At 46.6% G+C, this 23,445-nt stretch overlaps 1 protein-coding gene across 3 annotated transcripts in view; it reads left to right on the top strand.

Moving 5' to 3' along the window:
* The window catches only part of LOC135378435 (uncharacterized), a 662,816-nt gene that overhangs the window by 527,369 nt on the left and 112,002 nt on the right, over window positions 1-23,445 (top strand). For all 3 annotated transcript variants that reach the window (XM_064611464.1, XM_064611465.1, XM_064611466.1), the window contains 2 exons: window positions 2,464-2,711; window positions 4,486-4,624. In XM_064611464.1, the coding sequence (XP_064467534.1) occupies window positions 2,464-2,711; window positions 4,486-4,624 (387 nt within the window). The remainder of the gene's footprint in view (window positions 1-2,463; window positions 2,712-4,485; window positions 4,625-23,445) is intronic.

The following is a 23,445-nucleotide window of genomic DNA, read 5'->3' as shown; positions in this document are numbered from 1 at the left end:
CCGTTGACACGTCACCGTATAAGTGACTCAGAATGACGGTGGTTCTGGAACATTGTTACCAGTACTTCAGGGACGGTTAACAAATTCAAACAAAAGCAGAATTTAAAAAATATGTGTTAGCAAGTTCGTTCCCGATCACACAGACCGGATTACGAGCTTTCTGGTTAACTGAGGTGAGTGAGATAAGAGAGACATGACAAAGCTGAAAGAGCACGACAGACCATGGTGAATAGGATGCTGCTGATCTTAAGAGAGTTCGGCCGTCGAGCATAGCACCTATGTAGCTGTTGTTCAGATACACGACAGGATAAACGTCCCAGCGGGCAGATGTGCGTGGCCTCACGCTAGGACGGTGCCGGTACAACTGGCGGGCTAACGCGGTAGCGCATGGCAGCAGGGTCACATCGTCGTCGTCCACGGGCCGCCACAGCACTCCCCCTCATCAGTCCCCCACCTCAGACAAGGAGCGGCGCTCGCGGTGGAGTGGTTGAGGTGACTCGTAGGCAAGGGGCGGCTGGAGGTGCCCCTTGGGTTCGTGGCAGTGTGCCCGGCAGCAGCAGGATAGCGGGTGTCGTCGTTTGCGCGTGACGCGCTGTACGTCGCGCTGCTCTCGATGTTGCTGTGTGTCAGATGATAGCAGAGCGATGGGGGAATCGTGAGGCATTGCCGCGAGCGTCTTCCAGAAAGTGGTGCAGAGCTCACTCACGTGCGGCGTCAGTGGGGGTAAGGCAAGCGACATACGGAAACCGGTAGCAGAGCGCGTTGCTGATTGAATTGTCGCTGTTGATGCCGGGGAGTGCCATCGCGAAGTACGTGGAGGTCTGAAAAAGATGGCGGGACCACGGCGTACAACGTCCAGTATGGGGCGTTGAAGCCGAAGGGTGCCGGGTCAGAAGAATCGAGCGTGGCCTCTTATTACGAGCCCCGGTGGAATGACGTGCCCTGTAGGCTAACGAGACGGGCCCTAGCGCATCGCCCGCTTCCTGGGCAGGTGTGCGTATCTTGATGCACGATGACGGTGGTCGTTGTGAAATTTAGGATTGTAGATGGCGGAATTATTCACCGAACTCTGGTGTTCGTGGTGCGGGTCACCAAATGTAGAAGAGGTGTTGTTCTTCTACATGAGTCCCGATCGATGGAATGTAATAATAATAATTGGGTGTTTACGTCGCGAGACAACTGAGATCGTGAGCGACGCCACAGCGGTCGGTCTTCGATGGAATGTCCCAGCGCGCAGATGTGCGTAGGACGTGCGTACTTACGATAGGTTGGTGCCGGTAGAACTGACGTGCTAGCACATGGCAGCAGGGTCACATCATCATCATCATCATCGTCGTCGTCGTCGTCGTCGTCCACTGCCGCCACACTGTCATCAGACAGGGAAGATGCCTAGTTATACGCCTTGAAGACTGCGTATTCTCACCAGTGTTGTTTCTGGATTGTGTTAGAGGTAGACACCTGATAATGTCATTAGATAGTGGTGTGATTGCACCCTGAATGACCAGGAAACACCAGAATGTCATAGAGCGAGATTTTAATCAACGACAATGGGGGGGGGGGGGATGATCCTTGTGGAATTTTGTCTGAAGTAGGGTCAGCAATGGCCTCCAGGGGAATCCACCTGGGCGGGTCGCCTTCCTTCGTTTTGTCACTTCGAGCCATACTTGTGCCGAATGACGATGGCGGTGATACTTACGATAGTGGTGACAACTCCATGAGGACGATCGTAGCAATGCAAAGCATTTGTTTTCTGGGTGGGCTACCGTTTCCAGGGTGAGCGTACCTCGGCCCAGATCCTCAACTCGCACCGAGTTGTTATCGTTAGTTTGTTAGTTGGCCACTGAAGTTCACGCCACAGCACGTAGTAGGCCATAATATCAAATAAACGTTGCGATTGTATTTCGTGCGGTATATATAGCTCGTGAATGGGTAAACGTTGCATTTCATGCACTACTCAATATCGCCGAGTTCGAGATCGGGATACCAGGACACATTGATAAATAATTGTAATTACATAATACACCTATATCAGCAGACGACCCACTGGAAAAGCAAATCGAAAACTCTTCGTTCAGTTGAGCACTCGTCATTCAATATTGATTCATCTGCAGTGTTCCGTAGTACAATTATTGTGCTGTACACTATATTCATAACAGTGACGTATAACCTGGCATTATTTAGCAACGTATTCGGTAGTCTCTCAATGTTTAGTGATTCTCACATCAGAATGGTGATGATGATAAATAAATGGTAGTATGGTAATCATCTTCAGTAGAGCAGTATAATGCGCAGCGAAACTGGCTGCATGCGTGACCTTTGGCGTGACGTTTGGAAGCCGGAAATACGAATTGTGCTAGAATACCTGTGGGTTGTACAAGACACACTTTCAGTGTTCGTGGTTAAAATGTTCCGGAAGCTCGGCAACCCACAACGTTGAAGGCGGAATGCTCTTTTGTGTTTCAGTTCCTGGAGCCTTTTATGTCGGGCTGCCGTCTATGTGGCCGGCAACTGGTGACCATGATGCAAGACCTTCGCACTGGTCGCCTGCCACCCTCTTCGGCACTTGCTTCCGAGATGATGGAAGCCCAGAAGAGGCATATTCAGAACACGTTTCAGGACGAGCAGCTGCGGCACCTGCAGGAGGAAGGTGACACCATACTTCAGGAACTGCAGTCATACCGGAACAGGTCACCTCACAACCCCGACTACAGGTGACTACATTAACAACCGCCACGTTTATGCGCGGTGGGGTAACCTCTGTCGCATTCCCCACTCATCATCATTCAAATAAAGTTGTTGTTTCTGTCGCACAATGAACACACACCTACTTGCAATGCAGCACTGTTGCATCTACCCTATTCCCGTTTCTGACCAGCGTATCATGTCCTTCGTGATCAGTCGTTTCATTCCTTCACGAAAAGAGGTTGGTACCGCTAAATAAGCCCTCGCACTTCCTTTTAGCTATAGCTCCCAGCTTTTGGCCCGGTAACATTAACAGTGCTGGACCAAAGTTTGCGAAACACCGAGCAGCGTTATTAGAAGCCTCTGGATCACTCTCATCATTAAAGCTTCCAGGCATTTTAAATCTTCCACCCGTGTCTGAACGCGTCCATGTGCCCGCTTCTGTCCACCCCCGGGAAAGGATGACGGTGATCACGTGTTCCGTATACTTTCAGCACTGTGCGCTGCCCACACATGCACGTCATCCACAGATACGTAATAGTGGAGTGAGATGAAATGCGCATCATTTTTACTTGTGATGTGGATCTCGTGCCAAGCACCAAAACTTCGGTGTCCCTCCGTCGGGCGCCACCGCGTCAGGTGTTCTAAGACGGGTGAAACAATCAGCGCATACTTAAAACGACATAGGACTAGACGCACAGACGTCACTGAAGTTCAGTGCTGTGTGTGGTGGTCGTCTGTCTAGTCATATATCGTTTTAAGTATGCAGTGACTGTTTTGCCGCTTTTAGAATATCTTACTAATAAGCCCGGTTGGGGGAGTACCATTTTGATACGGGTGTCTACATTTATTTGTTGATACGAAGAAACTACGCCTCCAAAGGCAATGGTATTTTCACGTAGAATACGTTCTTGCACTCTGACAAAGAGCTTCCAGCGGAACGACAAGGTATTGACTACTGGTAATTCATGGCTTTACGTCGCGAGACAACTATGATCATCATCGACGCCAGAGCTGTCGGTCTGTAGGCTAATTTAGCCCACCTGTGACGACAAAGCCTCCAATGAAGAATACCGGGATAAACTAACAATTTTGACCTGCTGTTTCGTGTCACATGTAACTTTGAATGGAGATTACTCCGTTTCCTGTATGTTTGATCGCCAATGATATCCTTGGCTTATTAGAGAGTTTTAGTCAATGACGTGTCTTCCAAAGTACCGTAACTACCGCACCCAATCAACGGGTAAGATTCTGAGTCATGCACGGTACCACGTACCGGTTCCGGTAGGCATAGCTCGGCATTTCAGGCCACCGAAACTCATGATCACAATCATCTGATAAGGCGTGAGTTCGGGCCTCGTTACCAACTCACGTGAAGGTCGGCATGGCGTATCGGTGAGCTCAATCGTGCCGGATATTAGCGCACTCACCAGATAACATCATATCCGCTCTGTTTACAAGTGTGATGGTGCCCGATGAGTGCACTAATATGCGGCATGATCGAGCTCACCGATACGCCATGCCGACCTTCACGTGAGTTCTTAGCGGGGCCCAGACTCACGCCTTATCAGATGATTGTGATCGTAAGTTTCGAACCCAGGCACCTCCCAGTCTCGACGTGACATGGCCAGCACGCTAACCACTGAGCCACGCGAGCTGGTGTGGTGTAACCGGTGTGTCGCTTTCCCTACGTGGTGACCTCAGTTGCAAGCTCTAATCAGAGAGAGTGCGTACTCACTTCACATCACAGGAGTTATACTGGAGGTAGCATTACTATATTTTTCTTTCGTATTGCTCTTCCAGGGATTCCCTCGAACGAAGTGTAGCGTTATACAACGAACTGAAACGAGCTATGACCAAGTTGACGAAAGCAGCCGAGAAGCGACTTCAGCGTCTGCAAGAGTGTATGCTGACGCGCACTTTTGAAGAAGAATCTAGTCAAGTAAGTCTCGCAGTTTCATTACTCTCAACTACCTCCATGTATTTCTGATCAAGGAGCTAAGCGGTGTTTACCTGATTATACTTTTTGGGACTTTTCTGACAATCGAGGCTTCGTGTGTTGATATCTAGACATATACTTGTACAACGTGACAACTAATGTACTGCCTTATAAAAAATAAAGAGAGAGAGAGACAGAGAGAGAAAGAACGAAAGAAAAATTGTCGGAATGTCTCTAATGAGCTCGTCTTGGAAGCGAACAGTTGTCGAGTCGACATGGTCAGCAGGCACCGTTACAGCCAAATACACAGCGTTGCGGAGGTCATTCATGCACGGATAGAAACCGAGGTCACCATATTCACGTACCGCTGGCAGCAGCGGAAATTTAAGACATAAGCTCACCCGCTTTTCAGAGTGGGCTCCCAGCAGCTCGAAGACCCTCGCACGTCAACGTATTCGCGCACGCGAACTGCCGAGTTCTACCGACCTCTCACCTTTGAACGTGATCTTAACCCGGAGAAGTGCATGAGCGAAGACGTGAGAAAACATGTCAGTTAGGTATAAACCGGTTATTTCGATCGAGCCTTCACCTGCGGTGCAGTGCATCACTTGTACACTCTCTCCCTCTGTTTCCACGAACTTTCTCCGTTTTGAAGGAGAGAAACAGTTCGAGACTTGCCCCTGAAAGCTTTCTGGTATTCGGAACACTTGTGTAAGACAATGTGTGTAATCGCTACTGACGCATTGCGTCCAGCAGGTGAGTCAGGCCGTAGAATGTCCTTTTTTTTTCATCTTTTATGTCCACCTCCTATGTAATTCGACTGCTAGAAAAAGCGTTTGCAAACGAAAGCAGGCTACTAATTTCTTGCTTCAGATCGAAACGAGGAGCATCTACGAATTCCGTTATTGTGCTTCGCTTTGTTTGGAGAGCACCGGTTGCGTGGTACAACAGCTTCCATTGAAAAAGGGCCTTTATGATTATGATTTGAGAAGGCCGGATAGTCGACGGCTTCGGATAGTCGACGATAAAGATGAGAGGCACGACTGTCAGAGGGGGATATATTCAATTGTTGTATTAAAAAAAAAGGAAAGGTTAGCCATACTACAGGCTTGCAGTTCCCAAAGAGAAAAAGAAAAACACACAGAAAACTGGAAGAGTGACGAAATCTGGGCTTGTTGGTATGAAACCATATTGCTGCTGAGCGCTATGAAGACGGGGACTTAAGAAGGAACACAACACATGCGCTAACTTCCAACACTTTAATGAAACTTGTCGTATCAGCTGCTTAAACGCTCCTGGCCACCTGCCGGTTCTTTCTACTTTTACACGTGTCGAGGTACATCAGCTCCCTATCAGATAAAGCAATGGAAGGAATCCTGACACAGGCCTGACCCAATTGTTTGGGCCTCTTTCGTGCGGAAAGTCATACGTCGGACACACAGGGCGCTGTGTGAACGACCGACTGCGGGAGCATTGGCTAAACTTCAAGAACTGCAGGGGTGGGTGGCTAGCGGAACACTGCAGGGTGTGTGGGTGTGAACCTGTGGTAACCTAGTGTGTATTCATCGGAAGGGATCCAGACAGAACAGCTAGAGAGATTATAGAGGCCCAAACAATTAAGGATTTGGGTCATGCCTGTGTCAGTGTTCCTTCCATTGCTTTATCTGATAGGGAGCTGATGTACCTCGACACGTGTAAAAGTAGAAAGAACCGGCAGGTGGCCAGGAGCGTTTAAGCAGCTGATACGACAAGTTTCATTAAAGTCTTGGAAGTTAGCGCATGTGTGGTGTTCCTTCTTAAGTCGTCGTCTTTATAGCGCTCAGCAGCAATATGGACACAGAAAACTATACAGAAATACAGACAAAGACAGCTCCTTCACTACAGTCGCTGTGCAGGCAGTCATCAGAGAGGTATCACATGGATTATGCAATAGGATACCCACGTGCTCACGTATGAAGAATATGCGGAATACATTATTTCAGATATGGTTCGAGGTAGTGGCGGATTGGCAGAAGAGGCGGGGATTCCTATAGCGCGACCTGAACCATCTTGTTCTGTAGCAACCACCAGAGGACGCACAAAACAGAGGCGACCACCCAAAGACATAGGCAGACGAGAAAGATATATGTTCATTATGTACTGTTGGAAATGCGGGTAACAGGACAAGGGTAGTTTATGCGCGCTTGTTCATGCAGAAAAAAAAAGAGAAAACGAAAGAAAAGCGAGAAAAAAATGCCACCCCCGTTATCCCTTACCCGTGTTTTTATTCATTTTTGTAGGCATGTACCTACAAGTCAGGTATGTCTTAAAAACGCCCACCGAAATGAGGGTACATCTTTTAGAATACCTGTCCTCGCGATACGAGGCGTACGATCGGCGTTACGGCGGGCACGAGGTTTGCCTCCTTGCAAAGACTTTCGCAGACTGTATAGGCTATGTAAGCATAATAGCTTCTCTGGGTCCATTTGTTGACAAAATTGGCATGAACTTTCGCTGCGAAAATTTTAGAAAGTTCCGGCGTGTTCTGTGTTTTTCGACGGCTAGTTTCATTAAGTTAAACAGTGGACACGAGTCTTCCATATTTTGTAATGGATCGTTTCATGCTGCACTAATAACATGAACTGCGACACTCTCTTCGACCAAGTGAATGGCTATATCGGCTCCTATGCGGGTCCCTAACTTTCGCGGCGTTTGCTTCTCATAGGTAAATGCCACTATGTTGGTGTAAAATATTCCAGATGAACGATTTCGATGTCATATCCACGTCATATCCATCCTTCGGATGAGATTCACTGACGCAGTTCAGACGAACTTTGCTTTGTGGTGGCACCAGGAGCCTACCCAGCGCTAAATAAAATGTTCTCCTTTTGGCGCCTGCACACCTGGTTTGCTATTCCAATAAAAACACACTCACTGTGGTCACTCGTGTCCACACTGTCACTCGTCACTGTCACTCGTCTCACTCACTGTCACTGTCACTCGGTCACTGTCACTCGTGTCACTCGGTGTGGTCACTCGTTTCAGGTCCACAGCTTCATAGCGCAGAACATAGCGAAGAAATGCCAGTATGAAGTCGTCCGTGTAACGGCGTATTTTCCTCGACATAGCGATGATGCGTCGCGCATCGCCTATTCGTCCTCTATTGTTTCGATGATTAGCCGCGTTGACAGAGCTTGTAGCGTGGAGATGAATCAAATTGGTGGGCCTTTATGGTCCAAAGAGTTTTGAACAATTTGTCTTGTGTGCGTCAAGAGGAAGTCTTGCAGCAACTCGTTCTTCTGCAGCGATAAGTGGTCATGAATACTCATGGACGTATATTTTTCTACTGCCCAAAAAGAAATTTAGTACAAGCGATAGCGATTTAGCTTTAGCGCTAAAGAGATCGTAGAATAAAGGGGCTACTTACGGCGTGAACGTGCGCTATTGGGCTCGATCCACTTTTGGTACGGCACTGCTCCTATGGCAAATGTTGGAGACCTTCCCGTTTGAAACTTACGGTCCTGCAGCTCGATAGCACATAGATCAAGATTGACAGCAACCGCGTTTTTTTTCAGCCCGGTATACACGATTATAAAAGTACCCGGGCCCGCTCATATCCACAACAGACAAACCAGTCCCTCCCGTTACCCAGTTAGAAACTGTCGAAGCCCGTTACCGCTTCAGCTGCAGATCGAAAAAAAAAACATACAGCTTGGGCCAACATTTCACGGAACACCGGGGTGTCGCATTTCTTCATTGGAGCGAGACCCTAGCAGCAAATAGGAGTGGACACACATACTGAGAGATGTATAGAATAGCTGGTTACTCGTTTCTTGTTCGATGTCTTCCTGACACTGAGCTAGCAGGAGGCTGTTCAGATGCAGAAATACGACAGTGCCGTGTACCGTAAATTTTTCTCACAAGCTGTACCTCTCTGGTACCACAATCTCTTCGCGAATTCAGTCGGTTACACGTTTAGTTCAGGAGCAGACATCTCTACATGCTTGTATTCGTAGCTTAAATATGATTGAGTAAGGATACGTTGTTGTCAATGGTCCGTGGATGGAGCGCCTGCTTCATCATCCTTGAAGTACATAGCCAGCTCGCTGAAAGTACTGTTGCTGTCTCTGCGCTTTGCAAGGCATTCAACAAACACACTGCGAACAAACTCCCCCCATGCTGCGGAATGTCGTTATCGGTTTATGACATCTGCGTTCCTGTAGAAAGCAGCATTTCTTAATCGGCTCGGTGCAGATTCAGTCTTCCTTGTTCCTCAGCATTTGGAGCTACATGTAGTTGAGATAGGTGACTGATGGAGCAGTGGGTTTTTCTTGAGTGTTGAATTCTTGAGTGTAGCAAAAGGAGGCTATAATCAAGACTTTTACTGCAGAGACGAAGCCCGGCTCGTACCACGACCCATGTAACTCTATGTATGTCTTGCCCATGCAATGTAGGGGGAGTACAAAATAATGCCTCATTTTCTGTAACTTTATTTAGCGATCAAGGCAAAAGTTACATATATCTGATGTCTCCTGTACAGGAAGCTCAACATATACTGTGGTGGTGGTGTGACGTAGAGGGGGGACGAAGTTAGGTCTGCCTGCCCATTCTCAACATAGTCACCGTTACTTCCAATGCTTTACGCCATCGTTGAACCCAACCGTCAAATCCAGCTTGGAAAAAAAATGAGGAGGTCGCTTTCTGACCCACGGCTTTACTAAGGGTTTAACTTGATCCAAATCTTGAAACAGTGAACCATGTAAGCTGTCGTTCATCGGGCCAAACGAGTAGAAGTCGGAGGGTGCCAAATCTGAGTTGTATGGTGGATGAGGCACGACGGTCCACCCCATTTTGACAACCGCCTAGGTCGTCAATAGTGAAGTGTGTGGTCGTGATGAATCTGTATGGAATTGACGTTTTTATGTGGTCTTTTCTTCCCACTGGCCTCTTTCAGCTCCTAAAGTGTGCTGACTTAGGTTTCGCTATTGATTTTGTTTGTAAGGTCCGTTCAGAAAATCAACGAGAATAACGCCCCGTGTGTCCCTGTTGTCACAAGGTTGTCGGTTAGCGAATGTCACTGATGTTGATGGACGGTCACTCCTCAGCTTATCCGCAAATTCGATCTCCTCGTTGAAACCTCTTCACCCTACACCGCACACTGTTAATATCCACTACGGTGTCTACATAAACGGTCTTCAACCGGTTATGGATTTCCTGGGGCGCACACCCTTCTTTTGCCAAAAATGCGATGGCGGCTCTTTGTTTCAGTGTCTATCCATGGTTGCAATCATGCAATTTGAAAAACAAAAGCATGAGTTTGTAGGGGAAGAACAGCCCTGTAACACTTTACATGAACCGTTCCAGACACTGCAGTGCACAGGAAAATACAGACATGGTGGCATTACTTTTTGATCCACCTATATCTGGTATGCATCGAACGATTAACGGTGATGCACTGTCATATGTATTTTTTTCTTTTTTGGGAAGAGTAGCAAGCCAAATATTGGCTGACCTCTCTCAACACTTAAAAACAACAACAACAAGGTCTGAAATCACCTTGAAACGGACTGTGCCGAAACGAAAGGCGAGGTAACAGCCTGCACTGAAATTGGCACTCTAACACGGGTAAGCAGCGGCAGCTGGAGGAGACCCGGAAAACGGTTACACAACGGAGCACGCAAGTAAGGTCCGTGTGCGTTGGTCACACCGCCGCTGTAATTGTTGCCAGTATAAGTGGACTAGACAACACAGTACTCATAGCATTATATCCTTGCTGGTAGGCGCTGCAGGTGCTCCTTGACACAGTCCACCAACGATACCGAAACACGACGGATTTGTGACCACTTATGTATCCCGGAAACCGCGAACATCTCCATAGGTATGTCGCAAGTTTCAGACACTCTCCAAAAAAGCCGGATCCAAATGTATGCCTCAGCTTCCAAATGTTGGTTGGTTGGTGGCGTGGCATCGCCGAGAGGTCTACCTGTCGGCTTGTGAATGTGACTGCTCTTTCCTCTGTACAATCTGCCACCTGATCCTCCGCTATGGTCGTCCTTTCTTGTCGGTGGAGGATCGGTGGAGGATCGCCAGAAAAAAAAAAAAAAAAAAAAAAGCGCATTCCGGAGACATATTTACGGCTAACGCGGAACCTGACGCGAGCAGCCCGCTACCAGGTGACATCGCAGATGCCTCGGACAAAGTGCAGTTTTGTCGTACATCTGTGAAGCCTCGCCATTGACATAAGCCAGAACTTCCTGCCTGCTTATCTCCAGGAGCTGCGGCTTCCATTTGTCAGTCTTCTCCCCCTCGTCTCATCTAGCAAAAGCATTCCCTGAATATGTTCAGCCACCTTGGAACGTCTCCATCTAGGACCCAGGTCGCGACTTTCTGCTCCAAGGAAGAAAATAATTTGCATTGCAATTCAAGAAGTTTATAGCTGTCATACAGGGGAAAGTAATTTGTGTTACTGAAATTACTTATTCAACTTTGCGAATTACCTCCACCCTCCTTGTCAGATAGCATCTTTCCTAGTGAACTTGGATATCGGCTTCGGCCTCGGTAGCTTAGGTGATAGCGTGCTGGTTAGCTTTGCTTAAGATTGTGGACTCGATCCTGGCGGAGGAGAGTAAATATTAAAGGAAGAGGAGACGTTAACGACCACCAGGTGATCTACCCGCTGTCCTACCCTGCGGCACGCGCGTCATATAACCACACAATTGGGGGCGGGCTAACCTTATTTGTAAATTCTACTCACACTCATTATTATTACTATTATTATTATTATTATTGGGACATCATATGGCGATGAATACGTCACGCACTTACTCCCCAGAATCTGCGATTTCTATAGATTATTTCTTTACCCATACCTAAGTGTAAAGTAACCAGCGGTTAGGATGCAGACAAGAGGAGTAGAGGGAGACGAACGCACGCTGGGTCCAGCGTGTGTTTGTCTCCCTCTACTCAACTTGTCTGCGTCCTTACCGCTGGTTACTTTACACGTAGATATGTACCAACAAGCCCAAATTTTTACTCTTCACCCATACATCACCCATACTACTTAGCACACTTTCTCTTGGTGGGACGTATAGTGCCTGTATGCTCCTGTGGCGCGCGCAACTCCAGTGTGGTCGTGCCGCTCGTGGTTCGGCACTATCGCATGCTCCTACTTGTATTTGCAATAGCGAGGATTTTTAATATACAGCGTGTTCTGGCTTTTTTTTTTTTTTCAATCAACACAAGTGTGGGGGCGAGTGGTTCATGCCTCACTGGTAAGTTGGGAGGGAAAACAAAACTAGAGGGTTAGATTTTGCACGTTTTGGACTAAATATGTACATCGAACATTCGGTGATGAGCAGGACCTTAGCACCGTGCAGCCATTACTGAACGTCATACCATGCATATGAGGCGTTTAGTTGTCTTTCATACTTGCTAGTACCTATAGAACATTGAATAAAGAGGAAATCGACGTCTGTGCATCAATTGGTAACATGTCGGCCTACTCATCCCAAGGCTGCGCGTTCGAACTGGTTCCACGACGCTCCTGGTACGATACACGTAAACACGAACTTGGTATGAGACAGGTTGCTCACATGCGTCGTCCCCACGAAGGGCATTAACAGTACTGTAAAGTGAATGATGAACCGACAGGAAACATATATTCTTCCGACAGCTTGAACGCGCCACGGAACTCGTGGCATACTGTCTATGGCGAACGCACAAAACAACCCTAACCAGCTCGCGTGGAACCATTTTCGCTTCCACGTACTGTCCCTTTGAATTTCGTGACACGAGACGCCCACAGTCTGTGATGCGCGGTTGCTGCACCCCGGAACATTACGGTGTAGACAGGGCATCCTTGTGAATCGGCTCTAAGTGAGGCTTTGCACACAGCTGCGTTAGAAAAGCGACCTTCAAATTCTGGTCACGCATATCACGCCAGATGCCAGCATTTGAAGTGGTTGCTGGGAGCAGATGACGCAAACGCGAGAGGCAAACAGACCGCGCAGGGGATCTTGCAGCACGCTACAGGCATTTAAACCAAACTGCTCAAGAGTTACTGGCGTTCTTCAAATGAAGTTTAAGGAAAGATAGTAGTCCGCCTCAAGTGTGTGTAAATAGTATTTCATTATCAGGTGCAGTCTCTCCGGCTATCCCGGGCTGCCTCCAACTGCTTCGCAAACAAAATATGTTGATAAGCAAATCATAAATCCTAATAATCCATTTGTTTGAAAAGCATGACGTACTGGGATTTAAGACGAGGTTGTGTTTCACTTTACATTCCCTCTGAACACAGGTGACGCATGGCGCGATTCCGGCGTACGTTAAACTGGCAGTCGCATCCAGATATCCATCTATGAAATAATACTGTTCCACTATTTTCAGCATCGTCCAACAATTTACTTGGCTAGTTTTTTCGTCCGAAAAGTAAAAGTGCTTAGATATCAAATCAACGAAGTTTTAAAAATCAGCCCTGTTTCCGCGGCTTCAGTAGCTCCGGCGACAACGACATCAGCGTGACGTCACCCAATTGCAAGAGGAGCGAGAGGACCTCGCTCAGAGGAGAGAGGCGCCGTTCAGACACCCGCACCGCCGTGTGGCGTCCCTTATTTCAAGGCCCTGCTCTGGTTGGGGGTGTAGGTGATGGTAATGTTCAAAGAGCTCGTCGTTGTAAGGCGGTGGTGTAGGGAATGATGATTTCGTCTTTTTCCAGAGAGCGAATTCCGGCATTCTCTCAACATCCGGCGTCTGCTCTTGTCATGCATTCCATCGAATAGCAGTCAAACTGCCCTTACATATTTCGCGTTGGAGTTTCGATACCGTGGTCCATGGTCAATGAGGAATAAAAGGACACCATAGTTTCGAAATCGACTGCAACGGATGCGACCGTCCCTTGAAATGAGCGGGAGATGGGCATCCCACGGGTCGACAACCTTATTCGAAGAAACATGCGGGATAGTGGATGAGCCTTTCCAAGGGGCCCCGAGAATAAAGACAATGCATTCAATGATCCACTTTTTAATTTGACAAGTGAATGAACTCGCGAGTTCTGACTGCTGGGATTCTCCTTCGCAGCCACAAACGGCTCCCAGCGCCAAAAAAGAAGCAACAGTCTTAACTAGATTTATTGCTCCACTCGGGCAGCTTTCTTATCTCTCGCACACCTAATGAACATGCATAGATGCTCTTCGCTTTTTCAGGCGTACTAATCCCATTTAAACGAGGTGCTTAGAATGCATGAAGAGCCAAATGTATTTTGCATCGGTCGCTCTGCAACTGCGTTCATTGCATACCGTTTGAAGTCATGCGAACTATTTGTGTGTGAAATATTACGATATTTCTGCTTTCCTCTAGTTGAATCGCCAGTTCATGTGTTCTCGTAATTCATCCCCTTTGTCCTATAATGCGGTTCTCGCCCTATACATATATCTCTCACATTTTGTTTATCGCATCTCACACAGGTTAGTTCAACTTTTGATGTCGTTGTTCTGTAATTTAATTCTTCTGTTTATTACACTTCGTATTTATTGGACTGCCGAAAACACTGCACTGCACATTTAACATGGCGCGCAAGCCACAGTGACTGCACACTTTTGGTAGAAGCGCAGTGTTTCGAGCATGGGCTATGGCATTCGGAGCTTGTGTTCGAAATTTAGAGTTGTGCGTGAACTAATTTTTAGAATATCCTTCTGTTGGTAACTTATTCCGGAGTTTTTCAAGTGCTAAACCGCGAAGTGTTGCACATTAAATAAGTCGTATCGAACCATTGCATATTTTGCGCCAATTGATTCTTTGATAGAACTATCTATTTTGTTTCGCTATTATTCTCCCCGTCGTTCTCTAACAAATGGCACCCACAATGTTCTGTTGTTATTATTGTGGTGTCCGAACGGTCTTAATACTACTCCAACATTATGTGCTTGCCTCTTTGTTTGATTCCAAGTCGAGGGTAAATTGTTGCTGTACAAAGTATGTCTTTCTTTTTTCTTTTCTTTTTTTTTTTTCGTATCGTCTCCCCGTCTCTTCCCCTAGTTTTTAACGGGAACTCACACGTGCGAGCTCGTATATATAGCACAGCCAGAGAAAAAAAAAACAGCAAACGGCACTCGAAGCATACGAAGCATTACTTCACATGGTGTCTAGTCGAACGCAATTACCATGCGAAGAGCAGAAGTCAAGAAGAGAGCATTTATTCCTGCGTCAACCATGCCCACTGGTCGCACCAACCGTGATGATAGTTTAACAGCTCTTGTGCTCCAGCGAAAAAGTGCAGTATGCTTCCTACTATCGTGCATTTTCGGTGTTCCTGTTATTATAAGGCAGGGTTTTCTTTTCACGTCAGCAATTTAGCCCTGTCTGAATCGAACTGATGCGATCTCTGTAATTACGCCTGGTATTTATCTCGATGCGTAAAAAACTGTGCCATTGTTACGAACGCATTGTATTCTAGTAACCTGGGCATAAAAGGTGCCTAGTGAAAGTGAACTTTCGGGCGATCGTGATCCAAAACGGCCTTGCGTGTTCTCTATCTACCGTCGAGGGCTCCTTTCATAGGCTGTGAAGTGTCTTTAAAGGTATTTGCTCCGTTCGGGGCACACAATCCTTGCATCGGGTTGAGGGTCAGGCGATAGGAGGAAACGATTACACCCTCTCCGTCCTGTCTATAGTCTAGTAAAGTGTTCTCGGCCGTCGAATCTTACTTTAACTTGTTTAGACGAGTACCTTCGTAAGAAATACTGCTGCTAAAGCAAGACACAGTTGTAGAAATGAGGTTATGGTGGTGCGAACTGAAAGACTGCTTTGGAATTTAGTAACTCTGGGTGTATATGCCCATTAAAGAATTTAGTTACTTTTAAGACAATAATAAAATGTTTAAATTTAAATTTGTAGTAATTGAGTGAAACTTTTAAAACTGCATCTATTTATTTGGACCTACCGACCTTAGGAGGGCTATCCTTGGGTTTGCTGACCAAGAGCGATGGAGGCTCCGCCTCCTGGATGCCGGCCAATAGAAGGACGCGGAGGCCAGTCATTTCCCAAGCCTCTGCTCTCGCCTAAGAGATGGCGCAGCGTTAAGTTGTTTCGCGTGTCGCAAGGCTTCTGCCACAGGGGTGGCATCCAATGCATTGATCCGTAGACGAAAGCGTGCTTTGCGAACGCAATGCATCCTGGACAGGTCCTGGTCGCACGTCACCGCAAACGTCAAGGCACACGTGACCTTAAAGATGGCGGCGCCCGCGATCGGCGGCCAAACCGTTTGTAAACAATGCGGTTGTTGTTTCTGGACGACGTTTTGGATGTTTTTCGATCACAGTAATTATTTTTATCCGATAATCTCGCAATAAAACGCGCAGTTTTACACATAAAGCCTCGTATTGTTGTTAACTTCCAAAGACGTGATGACGACCGCGCGTTAAGACTTACCGAGCCAATGCGATGTACTTAAACTAAGGTGAAATGGGCTACCATGCTGCGGAAGAAGCACCACATAGTTTACGCTTGCAAAATAAGGTCATCTCTTGGTGTTATGACGGCGAAAATATGTCGGTAAGTGGCAAAACGACATGTAAACAAAGTCACATGACCTCAAAATGACGTTTTCTATGACGTGCGACCAGGACAAGATGGCAGTTTTGCCAAAAGCACCCGCTTGAGGGTAGTTACAACAATGGCGGGTTTGTGTCACCCCTGTGGCTTCTGCCATGGCGCACCAATCTAACCAACCGCTTCGCCGTCCGTTAACAAGCAGCTGCCGCTCTTTTGCATGCCGCAAGGCTTCTGGCCAAGGCGCACCAATCTAACCAACGGCTTCGCCGTCCGTTAACCGGCGTTCGCGCGACTCCCGCTTGGCCTCGTTCCCATGTTGACGGACGGCGAAGCCGTTGATTAGATTGATGCGCCATGGCAGAAGCCTTGCGGCAGGCGAAATAACGGTAGCTACACTCCTGTTTAAGCCTCGTTTAGCAGTTGGTTAGATTGGTGCGCCATGGCAGAAGCCTTGCGACACGCGAAACAGCGGTAACGCTGCGCCATCTCTTAGGCGAGAGCAGAGGCTTCTGAAGTGCCTTGCCTCCGCGTCTTCCTATTGACCGGCATCCAGAACGCGAAGTCCACTCGCTCTTGGTCAGCAAACGCAAGGATAGTAGCCCGATGCAGGGTCGACGTACCGCGGTACCGCGATTTTAAGGTTGCGCGAATAATTGCCTGATCCTGCTCCTCGCAAATTCGCGAATTATTGAGCCCGCGAATTTCACCACTTATATAGTATGCGACGTCTTAATGTTTTCCTTCTCGCGCGCGAAATGGTGGACTTTTAATGAACAAAAGAAAAGGAAAATAGAAGTTCATGGAACGATAATGCGACTAGTAATTGCCATAATTTTGACTGTGTTATATTACGCACAACAATAAAGGCCATTTTGAATGCGCCGGACTATTTCAAACAAAGAGTTGTGTATAAAAAAAAGTTAGTTCAAAATCTTCCAGGAGTGTTCATGTTGCCGTAAACGTCCATATAGGACAGGCATATGCGTTGTGAGTGCAGAACCCGTGATGAAGATACTAAATTGGGATGATGAGCCAATTTCCAGTTGCAGTGAAGACGTGTGTGGTGCGGGGGTAACAAGGGTCAGTGCAGAAGACACGAAGGGAAATAAAAGCTGTTACATCAAAACCCAGAAATCAGTGCACAACTTTGCCCGCTTTGTGAATACATGCATGAAGAAAAAAAATATTTCTCCATAATGACTTTTGCTTCTGCCTCTTATTGTGTACAAAGTTTAAATAAAGCCCATTGAATGACATTATGCAGGGGTTTTTTTTTTGTTTTATTCGACACATTCTTTTTTTGTAAAAGGGCTGTGAGAGCAGCGCTGATGCCATCTTGGCAGGCAGGTTATGCGGCCAGGCGGATATCCTCTAGGACAGTCAATAGCCAGGCGAGATGCCAGATACCGTATCATATACCGTTCGCCCACCGCAATGACTTGCCGTATGACATGGGTTAGCATTTGCATGCTCGCATCCGCGCCGCTGATCGAAAAACCAGCCTGACGACGATGACGCCGGTCAAACTGCCATCGGCGCACAAGTCTAGTTTGATGTAAAGCATGGCAAGAGCAGACAACGGATGCTGAGAGTATTCCGGAATTCCCTCTCTGGATATCGGCGAAAACGTCACTCGGACAAGTCCAATCAGGGCCTCGGTAACCTTGGTGACCGACCGACCGACCGGCGGGCGGGACGACGGACGGCGGATGGTCTGGATCGGCTGGTGGAATGTTGTTTCTGGTTAGCGTCGGACGTGTTCGTACAGCCAGGAGCGTAACACCGTGTTCCACGCAACATGCTCGCATCAGAACTCATACTGGTAAGCTAAAGTCAGCGTATTTACCGAGGCCTTTTCACGTAGTATATTGCGGTGCGAACACGAAGCAGACGACCTCGGAGGCAATCGCCTGCGCTGCACTTCCATTCGTGTGCCTCACTGACGAAAACTCGTTTATTTAATATGTAAGCTGTTTTCGGAGGAGAAACTTGGCCAAGTTGACAGTGAAGCGGTGACAAACATTACCGTACCCGGATTACGTTTCCGGATGCGATAGTGCCTTTACGATAGGGCGGAACGCATACGGCCTATAGGTAGGAAGTGACTTTTTCGGGTTAAATGCCTTTATCAGATTCGGGAGGTAGAAATCGGGCGCTGTTTTTAAATCTGTAATTCGGGGAGAAATCGGGCGATAATTGTGCCTTCGGGTGTTATCGGATATTTTTGTTTCTCCTCTTGTCTATTAAGTCCTTTCCTAATCTCTTTCTCTTTCTTTTTTTTTTCGTTTTGTTTTTTGCGGGGTCGTGACCTTCCAGCGGTAATCCCCAAAGGCATAGACAGTGTTGACACACATGGGTGTGTTGCTGGGAACGTAAGTGACCCATTCTTACATGTGTTACACATGGCGACCTTTGTTCGTCTTCAGTGGAAACGTCACTTGAGGATTTCATAGGGACTGGGATTCGGGGAGAAATCTGGTTTAACCCGAATTGGTCGGAGGGGAATAACGGGCGGAATCGGGTTTAACCCGAAAAAGTCACTCCCTACCTATAGGGCTGCTTTGCAACAGATGCTGTAGAAGTGATTTCAAAACAACCCCTGGCACAGCGTAATGAAAGCTAAAGGAATACCTTGGCAACGCGTCGCCTTGCATTTCTTTTCAACTCGCCTCACGTTCTCGTTATATCTTGCCCTTTCGCGGGAATAATAAACACCTTCAGCACTATGTCGATGGTTATGTTCAATCGAAAACATCGCAAGGTAACGACGTTGTCTTCCAGGCGAGGAAGAAAGCTTTCATGGCAATATCCTGCAGAATTGAAAACACGTCGCAACTGTCACGGGACACCGCAAAGCAGTAGATGCGTAATTTCGGAAAAGTTATATATTCGATAGCCTGACATCTTAGCACTCCTAGGTCACAATTTTCGTCACAATTGCGTTCATGGGTGTCAAGAAAACTAAAATTGAAAGCTACGGGCAAGATTATGTCAAGGTTGCCACCAACTTGGCCCGTCAAGCACGGCGGCAAAACTACATCGCACGCGCATAACACTGGGTCTCAAATGAAAAAAAAAAAAAAAAAGCCGGCCATGCAGCCTACAGGTGCAGCAAATCAATCTTGGGAGCATAGATTACTGTTCCTTGATAAATCTGGCATTATTTCCTACCAGACATCCCCATGTTCCTTGATAAATTTTGCATTATTTCCTACCAGACATCCCCACGAGCCCATTTGCCGCTATGTTGCTAGCAAATTAAAATTAGCAAGAGTGATTTGTCACGTGTGTGACTTGTTGCGCTCGGTTTACATGCAATGAAACGTTACATTACGACGCCGACATGAACTGCTCGTCTGGAACGTTCCTTTGAACTTGGATGTCCCATCTCTTAAAACTTCAAACTAGAAAGCTCTCAGTCACGTGCTAATAAGCTGAGCTGCACTATCAAGAATCCGGCGATAAGACTCCACCAACTAACATGGATCCGCTAACTCGTCTAACTGTTATGTATTTCTAGGAATTCGGCCATAATTACACGGCGTGCTACTCAGAAGCTCGAGAAGTCTTGCACATAGTTTGTCACTGGCGCTGGAAAAATTACGTATTTATGGGGCAATTAAGGAAATAAATATTTAACATAAACGAAAACAAAATGCTATCCACTTAACCTATTTACAAAATTCAAATTAGTAGTTATATTTTAAATGATATTTCAAATGCCATCTCCAGCTAGCAACTACTGCCCGTCTGGTGCGTGTTTATGTTAAAACGGCGCATAAAAGTCGACTTCAGTGTATTTATATTACATGGTAAAAGTTTTAATCAATGTAGGTGTTTGCTGATATGATGCAATGAGTGCAATGTCCTTTCGCCGACCCCCTTGAAGCGCAATTTCTATTTTATCTGCTGCTAATATGTAAAATAGAATGTTGCTTTAAGGCACACACGTATCTGAACTTGTATTAAATTTGTGTTTCACGAAATCCTCTATCATTTCCATTTTCCCATGTGCCTAAGTGTCACTCTTTCTGCGTGACTTTTTATAAAGTTCCGTCGAACACGTGAACTCACAACTGACACCCGGAACCTGGTGATATATTACTAACGTCCTGACTAACCAGACGTTCAGTTGTCCATCATCAACAGAAAAAAGAGGCTATTTCATAATCAAGTTGCCAGTGAGCACGCGGCACATCCTCTCACGTCCGTAGTCGATGCACCACAGCTGTAAGCAGCCGTGTTATAAACACTTCCTTCCTTCGTTCACTTTTGAAACCTCTTTTGTGCTGGGAAAGTTTCATGCAAGCAGAAGACTTGCCGTTCCGTCATCGTCATCATCGTTTTGTTGCGGCTGCTCGGATGGCGTTATACGTCGAATTATGCCCTTTCCCCAAAAGTGAATCCAGACGAGAAGTAGCCATTTGACCGGCTTCTCAGTCTGCTCTCTTTCTTTTCTTCGCTCAATCTCCTCTATTTCCCTTTCCTGGTCGACCACAACGTATCGTTTACAGACGTGCATTCGGCATCCGCTGTGCCGTTATAGACTGTCGTCTGCTCCGCTAAATTCAAACTTCGCAGCTGTCGATAACGATAGATCGTCCTTGTGTTCGTGCTAGGTATCAGTTCGGGTACTTTATTGCGGCAGTGTTTCGGAAGTCGTGTGGAGTGTAGGAAGTGTGATGTTTGGTGGCACTCTGTCAGAGTAACATTATGAACGGATGGATTTGTGCGCCATGAGAGGTGATGGAATGTGGAGGAGCGATCAAGGTAAATGTTCTTAAGTTACGCAAGGCTCTGTAACTCAACGTACCCTTATAATTATGTATAGTGCAAGGCTTAGCCTGGCCTGGTTGACAGCGAATGTCGAATGCTGACTGTCAGTTGTTTAAGGAGATGCGGGTTTTCCAAGTTTCCGAGTTGCAAATTTGCATTTCCAGTTGCAGTCAGTGCAGCTTCACATTGTGCGGAGCGGACGTGTTCTTTCCGACGTTCTTTTCACAAAGATTCATAACGTTCCCTGAAGTGACTCTATATTACCCTGCAGAGACAATTGTATTCAGTTAAAACGTCTCGATATTTCCTCCGCATTTTCTGTTTTGTCTTGATTGTTCAAGTTCTTTCTGAAAAAATATTCTCGCCTACGGGGTGCGAAAGCTATCAAATACCCGCCTATCTTAGGGGGTTATTTCTCTTGAACGTCCCACAGAAGCTTCGATGAATTACCTGACGATAGATCCGACATTCATTGTGATAGTCCAATAGCAATGTGCTAAATAGTGTGTGAAAAAAATAAGGTGTTTTGTAGGCTCGATAGAAAAAATCCGATTCAGTAATCGAGAGAAGCTGCCTTCTAAACATCACGTTTTCGTCCTGTCGGCATATATGGGTGGTACGATATTACAATGCGATCCAGGCGGAGTTCTGTTCAGCTTCGGTGTCGACAACGAAGCGCAGCTCGCTCTAGCCCTATTTTGCATGAGATTGATGTTCTGCTTGTGAAAGCCTAAGCTTCGAGGCTAATAAGCCTCGTGTATGGCTAACCTCTCCCTTTTAAACGTATCCCTCACCCCAGGCTTCCAAACCCCGCGAACTTTGTAACTACAGCGCAGTACGCATAACGGCAGCACAGAGCGATGCCTATACGACTGATGAACTAATAACTCGCTGCAACACTGCTTTCGAAAGCTTTTTGAACTGGCCCCATATTGTTGGCCACAAAAATCGAGATACTGCGTGATTATGTTTCTTACATATGTGATCGATCAGCACAGTGTGACCAGCAGCAGACAGGGCAGTGCTGCACAAAAGATGGAAGATTGGCCTAGTTGGTACGGTATCATGACTAAGCAGCCCACAAGCAAGACAAGGACCACAGAACGACACGGAGCGCTTGTCCGTGTCGTTCTGTGGTCCTTGTCTTGCTTGTGCGCTGTTCAGTCATGATGCAGTGCACAAAGTAGGACCCTGTGTTTTGAATATTTTATTGACAGTTAGGTGAAGAAGCGTAAAATATAAATCGAAGCTATAAATCTATATCGAAGCTATAAGCTCTATAAGCTATCGAGCTCTCTGTCAAAAACTTCACATTTTAAAATAACCCCGGTGCATGCCAGCACTCCGACGATGTACCATTTTGTCGTCACCGGAATTTTCCCACCACGTAATGGGAACATTGCTCTCGAGTGTTTAACAACAGACCCAAATATGTATACATCCAACACAAAGCCAGACTTATCTGTATTTTCTCATTGCACTTACGGCACGCTAACGCAAACTTCCCACCACTATTGAGCATTACATAAGGGTACATGCACTCTCTAACGACCCCACCGGCAACGAGCGCATCAATGTCTTCCTTTGTAAAACATTTTTTCGTGAGGATCTAAATGTTCTAAAGGCAAAAGATCTGAAAGGCAATCTAAGGGTCATTATGGTGAAAAGAATCTCCTTAGCTTCTTTGACCCCGCACCTGAGGACCTTTGAAAGAGAAAGCTCTTCTTCAAAGTACTTTCAGGGGCTATTCTATCCGGTACGTGTGAAGCAAAGAAATTGCCTTCTATGTGTGATCGCGATTGAGAGCATTTGTAGGACGGCTCTTTTGATGTTCCGGACTCGGAACAGGTTAACAGTCTTCAGTCCGTGTGGGTTCCGTTGACCCTCGGGAGGTTTGCAATGAGTAACTTTGCGTCCACGTTAGCTTGCGTTATGCGTTTGCTACCGGTTTTTGGAGACTTCTTAGGTGTCTAAATTGTGTAATTTATTTGCTGCGATGGGAAACGGGTGAGTTCAGTCAAGCGCTTCATATCACGTTGGAAGCCTGGAAACACAGGATCTAGGAAATACGCGAGCTCCAGCATTTTAGGCAGAGAGATAGATTTCGTTTAGTCCACTTGTTTCGATGAAGAGTGACACAGTGAGGGAAAAAGCTGGTTTTGACGATTTGATCATTTTATTTCATTAGACAATGTTCCCTGTCATCGATCGTGCCATTTAGGTGCTTGAGAGTTTTAGTAGATTGAAAGGTGCTCGCGAGAGCGGTTCCTAGGGCACTGCAAAGCCAATCGCACTACGTTTAAAGATACAGAAAAGGTGCAATCTGAAAATATTTTTTCTACTCAATAGCCTGAGACCTCAAAACTCTTACGTCACAATTTTCGTCCCAATTGCACTCATAGTTTTTCAGAAAATTAAACATGAAAATTACGGGCAACACTGTGTCGAAATGAACTGCAATAGCGCGTTTGCTCGTCAAGTACGGCGGAAAACTGCATTGCATGCGGCCAAAACTGGGTCTA

The sequence above is a fragment of the Ornithodoros turicata genome, chromosome 1 (assembly GCF_037126465.1).
Source record: "Ornithodoros turicata isolate Travis chromosome 1, ASM3712646v1, whole genome shotgun sequence".
NCBI lineage: Eukaryota > Metazoa > Arthropoda > Arachnida > Ixodida > Argasidae > Ornithodoros > Ornithodoros turicata.
Note: the sequence above shows the minus strand (reverse complement) of the source record. Positions and strands in the feature narration are given on the sequence as shown.